The following is a 14382-nucleotide window of genomic DNA, read 5'->3' on the forward strand; positions in this document are numbered from 1 at the left end:
GTTGGACCATTATCAGCTGTGATTTAAAAAAATTCTGTGAAGAGGAAAGAAACTATTTCCAGCCCTTTATAATTTTTGGAACATTTTATCCTAGTCTGCTACAAATTGCTGTTTGTATATCACTGTTTTGCATTATAAATGTGACATTGGATTGGGTAGCTTCCCAAAATTGGTCACTGTTCTGTTCCAAGAAGTCTTTTCCCATCCTTCCTGTAGTGTATCAATATGCACTACATCTGAGACACCCTTCATTCATTTGCAATCACATCTGAAGCTTCCATTTAAACCCACTGCAGTAGAGAATACTAGCAATAGTAAGTTGGATATTTCGGCACATATTTTTATTAGTCATGTTTACTTGAAAAATCACTCTAATTTCTACATTAATTGGGAAATACCAAATTGTTTACATGTGTTTTCTGATTAATCCTAAATCTGAAAGAACTCAGCTGACAGAAACTTCTTTGGTATTAGAGATTGAGTTAAAGACTTCACACATTGAGGAAGTGGTTCTGATACTGAAAACCATAACTGTCAAATGATTCCAAATCTTTATTCCTCTTTCTTTACAAAATGCAGGATAATTTTAGTAGCACTGGTGAGTTACATCTCCAGCCCCCATAAATTAATTTTAAATGAATTAATAGCAAGTACACACATAGACTAGTTTCTTTTGTGCTTGTAGCAAAAATTTTAACTGCTCTAATAACATAAAAACTATGATAATACTGAAAATTTCACAGTTCGCAGATAATTTGAAATCCTAAGGGGCAAGCTTGTTGAGTTCTCTTATGCTTACTTCTGTTAGCATCACAGACAGGAATTGATTTCATTTGCATAATTCTATCACAAACCTTAGGCAGCACCCTGGCATGGAAGGAATGAGTGAGACTAACGATAAAGTTTTCATCATCAACAGGAAAAACTGGGCATTTGGCTTATCAAAGAATTTCCAGTTCTTCCCAATATTCTGTCCTCCTTCCTGTGTCTGTGCTCTCTGCTAGGTGGCTCTACAGGTCCATCCACAAAAGCAGACTACGTAGGCATTTGCAGCTCAATGAATCCGCCTCGGGTTTTTTGTTTTGTTTTGTTTTTTGGTTTTTCAAGACAGGGTTTCTCTGTGTTGTTTTGCAGCCTGTCCTGGAACTCGCTGTGTAGACCAGACTGGCCTCGAATTCACAGAGATCCGCCTGCCTCTGCCTCCCGAGTGCTGGGACTAAAGGTGTGCGCCACCAACGCCCAGCTTCCACCTCGTTTAAAAAATGCACTTATTACACCTAACTGTGGACAGCAGCACTTATCCCAGCCTGAAACAAATATGCACAGGATCTGAGCTCAATGTCCACCTTATAACAAATGCAACATCAAACAACAGAAGGAAACGGAATCATGATGAGTGCCATTGTGCATCTGAACGCTGAAAGATCCTACATGGAGCCATCAAACTGGGGCCTTCTGTGTCTTCCTTGCCTGTGTTTTTACACTGGAACAATAATGTGGGCTGGAGTGACAATTCCCCCTCAGTCGTAAGAACTGATGCATCTATCCACCTGTCCCCTAGCACCATTGCCACTGCTTTATAAAGTCTTCCGCTGGGCCCACCCACATGGAGCAGTAGGGGGCAGATGCAGATCCAGCCTGAAGGAAGCTTAGAGCCAGAGGGCAAACATCACCAGCACTGTCCACTTTGACCCAAAGATGAATGAGAAGAAAGCACTGTTGTGTGTCCTTGAGATGTGACTGCTGAGAACACAATATTCGACCACAGCACAAGAACAGCTCTAATACTAACTCTGTACATTGTCTTCTGTTAATGTTACATTAGTCCTAATGACTGTAGGAATCGACGGCTCCTCCCCTTGAAATGGTTTAATAAAATGAATGTTTGTGCAATCCTCTCTGCCCCTCAGTTCCTTTATTGGTAGTTGGCAAATATTATCTTCCTTTATTAAAAAGATAAAAGAAATTCTAGACATGAAACAAACAAACTTTGGAATCATTTGACAGTTACAGTTTTTAATATCTAAACTATTTCTGAACAATTTCTGGAAGCAGTCTAAGCTAGCATTCATAGTTAGTTTGAGTCTGACACAGTGAAATTTCCAGTAGAGATACCAAATAAAATCCTGGCTTGGAAAGGCATATTTCCTGGGAACAGTAACTCTCCGCTGCAATCATTCTAAACAAAACATGATACAATTTTGGCTTACTACTCTCCACAGAAATGCATACACTCAGTTGCAGTTGTAAAAGCAGGAACCCAGCCTATGCTTCCAAGGCCTGAGGAGACAAGTGCTACAGGACTCCACAGAGCTTCCAATATGACCTCCTCTAGGTTCAAGGTCAAAGGCTAAGCTGTATCCACCCCTTTCCTCAGCTCTGGCTGTCTGTCCAGAGTTTCAGCATCAAACACAACAGTCACTAAATGGGTGCACTCTCATTACAAACTGAAAGAAAATGAGGACTGAGGATAATGAAGTGGCAGTCACAGGCTCTTCTAGAAACATGTGGTTGTTCGTAGTAATCTGGCTTAGGTGGACACGGCATGCTTTAGAGCCTGGGAGACAAGCCACAGATGGGTACTAAGTAACAGGTAGCAGCCACTGTGTGGGCCAGCTCTCCTGTTTGTGGGTGAAACTGACTTTGGGGAGTGGCAGGGCAGACAGCAGCCTTTCCTGATGCAAAACTGCAGCATGAAATCTGCTCCCCAAGGCTCAGCGGGAACCTGTATGTCAGGGATTTGTTCTTCAAGCTGATCTACAGTTGAGGAATCCTGTCTAACTGCACTACCTTCTCTGATAGAGGAAACAGATTTCAATGAGCTCTAGCTATCCCAATGGAGTACAGTCTTGACGGATGCTGAGAAAATGGTTACTACTCAGAGAACAATCAACAATGAACTGTCTGCCCATTGGCACTTTCGTATGACTGTCCATCTGAAAAATGGAAATATTAAAATCTTTAGTAAAGCATCTACATGTCAAACTTACACTTTTATCAACTTATTACGTATTTACTTATTTACTGCTGAACTAGGTATGGATCCCAGGGCCTTAATATGCTGGGCAAACGCTGCACCTCCACGCCACAGCTGGTACTGATGCTGCATTGTTTTATATTAAAAAATTGGAAACTTTCCCATGAGGGGTAGAGAATTGCAAGTGTCCATCAACAGTCATTCTCCCCCACCTTGTATTTTTAGTTTAGTGTTTATTTATTCCTAATTTCTAATTTTTTTTTTCAAGACAGGGTTTCTCTGTGGCTTTGGAGGCTGTCCTGGAACTAGCTCTTGTAGACCAGGCTGGTCTCAAACTCACAGAGATCCACCTACCTCTGCCTCCCACGTGCTGGTATTAAAGGTGTGTGGCACCACCGCCCAGCCCCTAATTTCTAATTTTTATGATAACATTTCCATTTTAGTCTATAACATGACTACCAGGTAAAAACTTCATTTACTAGTGTCTCTGCTGTCTGGAGTAACATAACAACCATCCTTCTGGGTGAATGGAAGGATGAAAACCACACCGAATTTCTGAGTTGTGTCCTTAAAAAGCAATGGGGTACAGAAGCCCAGTACCTTCCTGACCCGTCAGTGGCTGGCAGACGCAGCTGTGGCACACCCTGCTCTCAGCAACAGACAGGAGCACATCCCAAGTCTGTCTGCTTCCGCCTACACTGGCGGATGATTCCCTTGCCATCTCTGCCTCTACACCTGGGTGGGGGGACCACTCCTGGCGTACAGTTTAATTCAGAGATAGGTTTCTCCATTTGGATATCTGAAGACAACATCAAGGAGACTTTGTCCTGACGAGCGCTTATCTTCCAGGAGAGCCAGTAATCAGATATTTACAACCAAGAACGTGTTGGGCAGAGCTTGACAGAGCACGCTTGCCATCCAAGCATGCAGGAGAGTAAGGTAAGATGCCAGCCTGCGCTACACAGCCATACCCTGGTATGAACAAGAGGACTGTCTCTACACAATTTTTAAAGATTTTCAATAATGTAAATTCTACCATGTTACTTTATATAATTCGTTATTCTCAAATTCCTTGTTGTAATTTCTTTTTTGTTGTTGTTGCTATTCAATATTTTATCATGACCTTAAATAGTTTTTTGTACATGAGAACACATATTTAATAACATCTTGCCCTCTCCAAGCTAGGAATCTTGTGATTTTAATCTGTTCTCATGGGCCAATGTTAATTCCCTACAAACAACAAGGAGCTGTACTCTGATCATTCAGGTGACTTTATTCATCTTTCACCTCACAACTCAAAACTGTCCTCTGTCAAATCAAAAAATAACCATGCAAATGTGAAAGTAAGACTAATATAAATTCTTAGAGGTGATTTTTGTCAGCAGCTTAGATAACTACATTCAAACTAGCATAATTTACATTATTTCTAAAAGCAACACATAAAAGATGAGTAGGGTTATACTAAATATGAACCAGAAACCTGAAAAAAAGATACTTGAATAACAATAGTTATTACAATCATAACCTGAAAACGTCATAAATCTAATATAATCCATAACATTAATGGTATATAATATCCTAGATTATCCCAGATGGTAAAATAAATATCTGGTTGTATTTTAGAGTGTTGCCCTCATCTCTATAAACTACAGTCAATACATTAATAGTTTATGACAATTCCTTATCTAGGGACATTAATAGGGACCAAGATGCATTTTGATAAACAGTAAATCCATGCTCCTTTTGAAAGTTTCTCTGACATTTAGGAAAGTAGAGAAAAGCTCTGCACCTTTAGGCTCCTGTACCCACTGCAGGACTCGAGAGCCTCTGATGCTGTCCCCCATCTCGAGTTCTCCACCTATAAGCTAGCTGGACTCCTATAGATGGCCAAACCAAAGCTAAGAGAACACTAGTAATCTAAGGAAAAAGAGACTCCTCAGCTCGGTTTCCAGGGCTAATTCCATCCTAACTCAACTCCTGAGTGAGGCCATATGAGCACTTCTCAAAAAGACTTAAAAGTGGCAAGGAGCAGAGACACAGTTCCACACTGTCACTCTCAGCAGTTTGACCAATTTCTTTCATCTTTTAGGGCTCCAACTTGGACCAAACCAGGATTCATGACTCTAATACTGAAAGGAATTTCAGAACTAGTCAATTTGAAGCAAAATTTAATTTTAAAGATATTTATTTTTATTACTATTATTATTTGGAGGAACAATGTGTGTGCTAACTAAAGTACATATGTTCAAGACAAAGAGCACTGTGGTCACCAGGCTTGTATTGCAAGTGACCTTATCTGCGGAGTCAACTCGCTGACCCATAGCTGGAGATGTTACTAAAGATATTTTATGAGCTTAAGCATGAGTGTTGGGAGAAAGAAAGGGGCTTGGAAAGAAAGCACACCAGAGAGGATGATGTGGGCTTCTCCAAGAGAAATTAAGACACCCAAGTGTTAAGTATGGGCTCCTTAAGGTAAAGTGGCAAATGTATTAACATCAAGCATTTATGCCCCTTTGGTGGCTCTCATTTTTCATCTTCTCTCTCCTTTGATAATGAGATTCTGAAGTGTTTCCAGTTTCCTTGGAAAGAATGGTAATCTGGTAAGGTAAAATCAGCAGATTCTTGGGTTGAAGATTAGTGTGTCTTTTTCCTATAAAGAGGGTTTCTGGTTTCTTGCAAAATTCCTAGAAAACTAGTTTACAGTTGGGACAAGGCCATAAGCAACTGTTCATTGTGCTAGCATTCTTGTTTCTCCACTGGGAGAGGCTTCAGCCGGATGCCTGTGGGAGAGGCTCCTCTCCCGTCTGTCCCCAAGATTTCCCCTTTCTTCTATCCTGCCTCAGCTTCCCAGCTAGGTGATGAGAAATGACTAGCAAGTTTTGAGAATGACTGTTCGAACAATCTATCACAACCTTACAGATATGCTTTTTAAAGTCATGTTTTCAGAAAACTGTAAATGACCCATCCGACAAGGGAAAATGAGCATATAACTTTATAATCACAGATTTCTGATAAGATTGTTGTGAAAACAACCCAAGATTAATGAGAAACATTTATGTACTTAGATCCTCTAAATTCCTTAGATTGCAAAGCAAATCATGAAGAGTCATAAACACTGTACTGAACATCCCCAAACTCCTCCGGTATATAGGTTTAAGTAAATTTGTTGGTTATCTCTATGAAAATGGAAAGATGTGTGTTTTATTGCAGACATCTTGCTTTATTAATCACAGCAACCACTGGCAGGTCTAGGCCCTGGAAGCCCAGGACTTGGCAGAATACACTCCAACTAGTAGGAAGCATAAATCTCCTACAGCCCAGTCCCCAGGGATTTTTTTTTTACTGGTGTGACTTACAAATGCTGATTGAACACTGAAAGACGGCCAGGAATCATGGAACAGTAATATTAGTATGCTGAGGGGCTCTACAGGACACAAGCAGAACCATGAGACAAAAAAAGATGGTCTAGCCGGGTGGTGGTGGTGCACGCCTTTAATCCCAGCACCCGGGAGGCAGAGGCAGGCGGATCTCTGTGAGTTCGAGGCCAGGCTGGACCGACAGCCTCCAAAACAATACAGAGAAACCCTGTCTTGTAAAAACAAAAAAACAAAACAAAACAAAAAAAAAGATGGTCTGCTAAGTGTTTTCCATGCTTAAGAAGAAACAACTGGAATGGGACAGCCTTGTCTACATGTGCTGGCACTGTGGCTGTTGCCTATAACTTCCTACCTTCATTTTTCTAAAGTTGTGGCTCATCCCCTACCCCCCCAAAAAACTAATTTGGAATACACCTATACTAGACACTTCAGGTGCATAAGGAAATTGTCTTTTTCCCTTTGCCTTAGGCAGAGAGTAGAGTCTGGAGCCCCAGACAGGCTTTCCAGGTTCTGTGTCCAAGGAACTGGATTAAGACACACAGATGTGATAGAAATAAGACAGCTGATTAAGAAAGGTGGCACTTCCTAGAAAAATTAGGCTGGAGAGCTAGGCACTGTGCGAATATATATGTATGTGTACATATACATACATGCAGACATACAATGTATGCACATGCTTTTCTGCACATGCTATTACATGCCAGCATTTGGTGGGAGGGATTTCCAGCCTTTTACTCTGTTGCTGTTTGCTTTCAGATGCTATCCCTTCATGCATACACGCGCGCGTGCGCGTGCACGCGTGCGCACACACACACACACACACACGACCTCATGTCCTACTTGTCACAACCTCATTTTCCCCTTTCAGGAACCCTCACTCTGCCTTCTTTTAGCAAAGTGTTTATGGGCATCTGTTTACTCAGAAACCCTAAATTTGGTAGTCTGGTCTCCGTTTCCTCCCTCTTTTCTTTTCTTTTCTTTTCTTTTCTTCCTTCTGTCCTTATGTCAAACATATTAGGGATAGCTAGAAGTGTCTTTGTTAGGTTGCTTCTTTAATCCCTATTCCCTCCTTATTTTGGGTTGACTCTTAGTACAAGAAGATGCAATAACATGGAACATGCTTTTTCAAATGCACCTAAGATTTAAGATAGTAGGAAATGAACTCCACCAATAATAACTCTGCATGTTAAATATTAATAGTCAATATTTTCTGTTAAAAAACCCATACATATAATCAAAGATCATTGTTCTTCCAAATACCTACAAATGCACAGGTCATCTTCTATTGAATTGGAAAGGAAGAAGGTAATCAAACTGGATACTTGTCTCCAAGCTATTAAATCTCATAGCAGTTATTTATTTATTTACTTTGGTTTTTCAGGACAGGGTTAATAGGTATAGTTCTGGCTGGCCTAGAACTTACTCTGTAGACCAGGCTGGCTTCACAGAGATCCACCTACCTCTATCTCATGAGTGCTGGGATTAAAGGCGTGTGCCACCACCACCTGGCATGCAGGTAGATTTTTGTTTTTAATCAGAGCATATATAAAATGTTAACCATTGTTGAAGTGGTACACCACCTCTCTCTGATTTTGACAAACAACAGGGGAAAGAAAAATATCTCACAGCCTGGAGAGTCAAGCTCTAAACATTTCTTTTCATAAAGAAAATAATATTAGCTGAGCAGTGCAGGTGCACACCTTTAATCCTAGCATTCGGGAGGCAGAGGCAGGGAAATCTCTGTGAGTTCAAGGCCAGCCTGATCTTCAAAGAGAGTTCCAGGACAGTCTCCAAACCTACTGAGAAAGCCTGTATCGAAAAACCAAAACCAAAACAAAAACAAAAAGAAAAACAAATTATCCCAACTATCATTATAGCATATAGCAAACCTTTGTTCACTATCTCTTTCTACAGGAGCTAAGTGTTAACTGTAAATGGAGGGGGGGGGGAGTGACCCCACAATGAAGTAAATTATTTAGAATAGTAGAAAATAAGACTGAAGTTCAACTCACCTTCAGACCAACCTCTGTTACATGAATGAATGTATGTCCATACTGTACTCTCTCTAAGCTCTGAATTGTCTTATAATAGTGAAAGCCACTTAAGCAATAGGTGAGTATGGCCTGGTCCCTCTATGCTGTGGCTTGCTGTCTTCTCCGGCAATGCTTGGCAGTGACACGGTAAGGGAGTGCTCAGTTGGCAATCCTGTCCCTCACATTGCTTTCTCTCCCCTCACATTGCGCTCTCTCTCATTTTCATCTTTCATCTTGCAAGACTTTCATCAGTATTTTTGTAAGTGCTGGCTTATTTATGCTAAAATATATTAGCTTAGGTGACTAAATTGACAGATTATTTCTTGCTATAAAATACTACAGTAAGACATCATTAGTAACCAAATAATTGATCCCAACTAAGCTAGTACTGATGTACTATATTGCATTTATTATATTATATTAATATTACTGACAATCTGTAGTTCAAACTCCTATTGCTATAGGCAAATGGTAGGAAGCACTGCAGCCATGGCACTAAAAGTGTAAATAGAAAACATGCTACAATAAAAGCAAATTTAGTTTAATTATGGTAACACTACAAAGACAACTTGCCATGCCTTACTTTTTAGCTTTGGGATGTTTTTAAGTCTTAAAGTGTGAAGAACTTTCACCAAGAAAATATTCTATTTAAAATTTTATGATTCTTTTAATATATTATGAGCAAGTCCATTATAAGCTAATAAAATTATTATTGACTCTCAGGAGATATGTAAGGATTAACTAAAGATGAAAACCAGCACACAAAAGAATTGTGAAAATTTGAAAGCAGGACTAAGCTAATTTTCTGGCTTGTCTACAATTTATTAGTTTCCCAATAAAAATAAATACAAGACTTTAAGCTGTTTAATAGCATGAAGCATTCATTAATGAAAATTAGTATGTCTCTTTTATATTGAATAGTGTACAGGCTATTAAGTATACAACAGCCTTTTTGTTTGTTTTTTGTGTGTGTTTTTTTGTTTTAGAGTTACTTATTATGAATACAGTGCTCTGTCTGCATGTTTGCCTGCAGGCCAGAAGAGGGCACCAATCTCATTATAGATGGTTGTGAGCCACCATGTGATTGCTGGGAATTGGACTCAGGACTTCTGGAAGAGCAGCCAGTGCTCTTAACCTCTGAGCCATCTCTCCAGCCTCTACAACAGCCTTTTAAAACACAATTTCACCTTAGCAAGTACAATATATGTACCTATTAATTTTGGCAGGTAAAGGACATGAAGGAAAAGTTGCTGGCTGGGTCTAGCCAACAACCACAGTCATCCCATACTGTGACCCATGGAGCCTGGAGTCTCAGCTCTGCAGATCTATGTTAAAATTATGCTAACAGCTAAGCATACTTGTATGGATTTCACATTAAAATGTGAAGAAACTAGTCATGGATTCCCACTATGTGGGTTCTTGAATGTCATAAATTCCTGAGTCAAGATGATTTCTGTAGTTGTTTCACATGGCACCTAACATGTGTGTAACTGGTCCCTGCATTCCTCTGTCCAGCTCAATCTTATCCTAATGGTCAGTCCTGGATCTCCAACCACTGAAGGGGCATTTCCACTGTAGACTCCACAGGCATCTGAGCTTGCTGTGTGTCCATTAATCTCATTGTTTTTCCTTCCAACTAGCTTCTCTCTCTTTTTTTTGTAACAATGTTTTTTTTTATTAGACACAGGATTTTAAATGATCTCTTCAATTTTTCTATGCACAGGCAAAACTATGTGTGCCATTTAATATACTGGAGCTTGCCAACTGAATCACTACCTAGAGAAGAGAAAATTATCCCCAACCTGCTTACCGACCCCCAAGAACATGGAGATGAATATGATAGACAGACTGTCCCCGGGCTGCACCTTCATTCACCACCATCTGATAGCCCCGGTGCAGGCCTGGATCGGCAGCCCATTTCTTGCCAACAATCCTTAAATGTCCTAGAAGACTTTCATCATCGTCTTCTGCTACAGAAATCTGGGCTATATGTTTCTTGGGTATCACCAGGAAATGTGTTGGTGCTTGAGGGGAAATGTCATGAAAAGCAAGACACTCAAAGGTGATCTTGGCGGGGATTTCTTTGTCAATGATCTTGCCGAAGACCATGACGCTGCCGGGCTTGGCCACTTGAGCCTTGGCAATCTCGTCAGCCATCACAGCCGCTCGCTGGCCTTCCCGCACCGTGGCCACGGTGGGGAGAGGACCAACTAGCTCTCTTAACTCTCCTTATACCTAGATGCCTTGGGAGTCCAGCTGGATTCCTTCCTCCACCCTATTCCACCTTCCTGTTTCCTGAGCTCTCAGCATGCCGGCCTTTCCTCTCAAGCATCGATGGAATGAAGTCTCTCTCATTCAAGCTCCGCTAACTCTTCTGGATTACTGCTTTATGCCTTGTTTCTCTTTCAAACCATCCTCCTCAATGCAGCTGGGATGCTGAAAAGGCCAGCCTTTCTGCGCACTCCTCTCAGGACTCACGTGCCCTGTGTCACCTGTGCCTCCGCTCACCGCAGAGCATGTCCTCTAGCAGCTGCCCAGTCTTCCACCAGGAAGCCCCTTCTCCATCCACTCAGCAAACGACTATCCGGTGTGGACTAGTCACATGTGTGGCTGTGAAGACCCTTCCCTCAGGACTCTCGATGACTTGTCACCATGCTTCCCCTTCAGTCCCGTGTCCTGGGACTTTCAGATCTCTGCGGATACTCCACAGTTAACTCTGAGCTCTTCCTTGTCAACTTAGCCTTAGAAATGTCCATGTTTCGTGGTGCCTCAGTCTTCTTTCCCTCTTCACAGCAGTGAGGAGTGTCTCCCCTATGAACGATGACGCCATGAGGACACTTGTATCTTGACTTTTCCCCCTTATGTTGTGAGCATCCAGCAACCAAGTGCCTTATTATACACTTGCTAGAATCTAGAACAATGCCTCATTAGTGGAAAATTTCATGCAGTAAACAGTATTTCCTAACTACATTATATGTGATGTGACCACAGTATACAATTGGCTACAGTCGTTCTGATTCTCGAAAGCCACTAATCTTTTAGTGAAGAAGGCTACACTTGATGGTTACCAGGTGGTGGCACACACCTTTAATCCCAGCACCTGTCAGGCACAGGCAGATCTCTGTGAGTTAGGGGCCAGCCTAATCTAAAAAGAGAGGTTCGGGTAATACACGGCTACTGAAATCCCTATCTCAAAAAAGAAAGCTACACTCAACACCTTTCAACTGATACCTATACATAATCTTTCTCTTCCTTTACGGCAAAATTTACCAATAGTATGGCCATTTTAAACACATTTTCTAGCCTTTAAGAATTACAATCACTAAGAACTTGGAATACACAAAATGATCCTACAAACTCTATAAGTTTTAGGAGCAAGGGCACAGCAGTTCAGTGGTGTAGCATTTGCCTAGGATGTGCAAAGCCCTACTGTAATAGCTGTAATAGTAACCATGTAGAGTGGAACACAGCCACTATTTGTCTTCTGTATCTTTCAGACATCAAACACTTAGATCAAGTACTATCTAAAACATGCATTTTCTTTTTATCTGACACTCTGAATCAGTTACTGCTCTTTGGAAACAGTTTTAAACATATTTATCATACTTGCAGCTATTCCACTTCTGTTTGACTATCATGTTTTGTAAGTGTAACAGCTCACCATTAACATTAGTGTATGATAAAACATTACTGTTGCAAATACTGCCTTAATAAAACCTCACACCTAAAACAATGTAAACACACTAAGTCTGGGACAGAGTGCCAAGAATGGAAACAACTGGCTCAGCGACATCAGCTCTCAAAAGCTCTGGATGCATGGAGGCTGACTTCCCTGAAAGTCACAGTCGATCATTCCCCACTATGCTGCAGAAGACACAGCTTGTCACCCATCAGTCTTCACAGAAAAGGGGCTTGCATGTATGTTATCGGGGTTTAAAAAAGACTAAGTGACACGCCAAGTGACAGAAGTCATAGAGCGGCTAGGTTACAGACCTGTCACTACCAGGTTTTCACAATAATCACACAAAGGAGGCCTCCGTCACCATAAAGGAACAACTGGGCTCCTTCCAACAGCCCATCTACGAAGTCCTTCTCCTCATGATCCTCCAACTTCAAGAACGGTGGCGAAGCAGCTGGTGTGTGGGCAGCTCCTCACGCCTGCCTTCCTTCCTAACCTGCTGTGTGTGACAGACAGTTCTTACCAAAGTGTGCTGTGTAGGTGTCTCATCTGTGTCTGCATCCAACGGCCTCCGTGGAAGCTAAGTTAATCCTAGCACAATCCAGAGTTGTGAGGAGTCACTCACAATGGAAGCCATTCCTGAACAGTTTTCTTCTTCATTCAGGGCAGATCAGTGTTACCGTGTGCATGTGTGAGGATGTGTGTGCATGCGTGAGGATGTGCTTGTGTATACATACTCTCCTGGGTGTGCAGGTGCACATGTGTGTGAGAGTACATGTGAAGGTCAAAGACGACTTCAGGCATGGTTCTTTACCCACCCATCTACCATCTCTGTGCTTCAGACACTGACCTAGAATGTACCCCGTAGGTAATTAGCATTCCTCCCATGGGGAATGCAAGTTGCATCACTGCGCTTGGCTCTTTGAATTTAGGTTTTGGGGACTGAAGTCGGGTTCTTGGGCTTGCACAGTCAGCACTTTACTGACTGATCGCCCTAGCCCATATGCTAATCTTTCAACATGGCTTCTTAAGGAAGCACAGAGAGCAGTCTTTCGAATGATCAGGAGGACAGGCACACACACTGATTCCTTCTTACCTTAACTATTAACCCTTTTGAGTCAACCATCCATATCTTTTTTATAGCGTTCTCCTTTGACAAGCCTTCTTTCTCCATGGCCATAACAATCAGGTGAGCAATCCCCAAGGCAGCCTGAAAAGAAGGCATAAAAATAAAGAAGATTTCAAAAATTGTTCCACGTGTCCTATTGAGGGTAACACATCACCCCACTTTGTCTCCGAGCAAGGAACAGCAAAACAGCTCTGCCCACTGAGTTCCGGAGCTCCCGTCATCACTTCACACTAGGAACCAAACATTTTGTCACATTTGGGTGTGCGAAATGACCATTGTTTATTCCACTTAATTATAACACAACCACTATGATACAGTTCGCTAGTCAGCACAGATATGCCATTGACTGTCAGTATATCTGATTCTAGTTATATAGTCAGGACTGGCCCAACAAGAAAGCACTACGTTTAACACAACCACCTGTCAGCCTGGCTCACTGGACCGTATGACTTACTGTCAAAGACACTCCTCCAACTGAACTAGAACAAAGACGTGTGCTCATCTCGACAGGATCATGACTGATTAGACAACAACAGAAAACTGAAAGGAAATAGTGTTGTCCAGCATTTATTCACTCTCTCAATTTAGCAAGAAAGCACTGCGAAATGTCTCCAAATATTAAAGAAAGGATCTCATTTGGGATTTGATGAAGCCTTCGATAATCTGTGACAGGTCACAGACCTTATCTTTTCAGGAACAAGCCAGGGCCCACAAGTCATCCAACCAGGATCTTCTGGAAATATAGAGGGGCTTACCAGAAAAGGGCTACCATATTAGGGCTGTAGGGAGGCTGGGCTGTAATTTCAGTTTGAAAGTGAATCTGTGATTACAATCTGAATGCTTTCATGTACTCACTGTGGCTCTAAATCATACTTCAAAATAAGCTAAATGAAAACACAGTATGTACACATTTCTACCCATGGAACAACTTGTTTTGCTTATACTCATTAAATTTAATTTTTTTCTCAAAATGCCTGTCTATCCATAGTATTTTCTCATTTTTGAATTCTGCAATTCTAGAGAGATTAGAAAGCTTTCTCACAAGGAATATTTTGTTCTGTTTGGGAGTGAACTAGCTTTCTTCTTTTAAATGAGTATTGACAATGATTTGAAGAAACAATATAATTTGGTCTTATACAATTTCTTCTATGATTTCAAATGTCTTGGTTATAATGCAGTTGTGATAG

At 41.3% G+C, this 14382-nt stretch overlaps 2 protein-coding genes across 3 annotated transcripts in view; both read right to left on the reverse strand.

The window, feature by feature from the left end:
* Positions 1-14382, reverse strand: part of Me1 (malic enzyme 1) — a 114515-nt gene that overhangs the window by 14890 nt on the left and 85243 nt on the right. For both annotated transcript variants that reach the window (XM_040739629.1, XM_040739630.1), the window contains one exon: positions 13163-13276. In XM_040739629.1, coding sequence (XP_040595563.1) covers positions 13163-13276 — 114 coding nt within the window. The remainder of the gene's footprint in view (positions 1-13162; positions 13277-14382) is intronic.
* Positions 9503-13151, reverse strand: LOC101835244 (histidine triad nucleotide-binding protein 1-like). Its single transcript, XM_040739631.1, has one exon. It carries the CDS (start codon positions 10542-10544, stop codon positions 10194-10196), a length of 351 nt encoding a protein of 116 aa, XP_040595565.1. The 5' UTR covers positions 10545-13151; the 3' UTR covers positions 9503-10193.

This window comes from Mesocricetus auratus, unplaced genomic scaffold (genome assembly GCF_017639785.1).
Source record: "Mesocricetus auratus isolate SY011 unplaced genomic scaffold, BCM_Maur_2.0 Super-Scaffold_100691, whole genome shotgun sequence".
NCBI lineage: Eukaryota > Metazoa > Chordata > Mammalia > Rodentia > Cricetidae > Mesocricetus > Mesocricetus auratus.

Bases quoted from the DNA above. Each gene is read 5' to 3' on its own strand.
- LOC101835244 (XM_040739631.1), bottom strand. From the start codon at position 10,544: ATGGCTGACGAGATTGCCAAGGCTCAAGTGGCCAAGCCCGGCAGCGTC.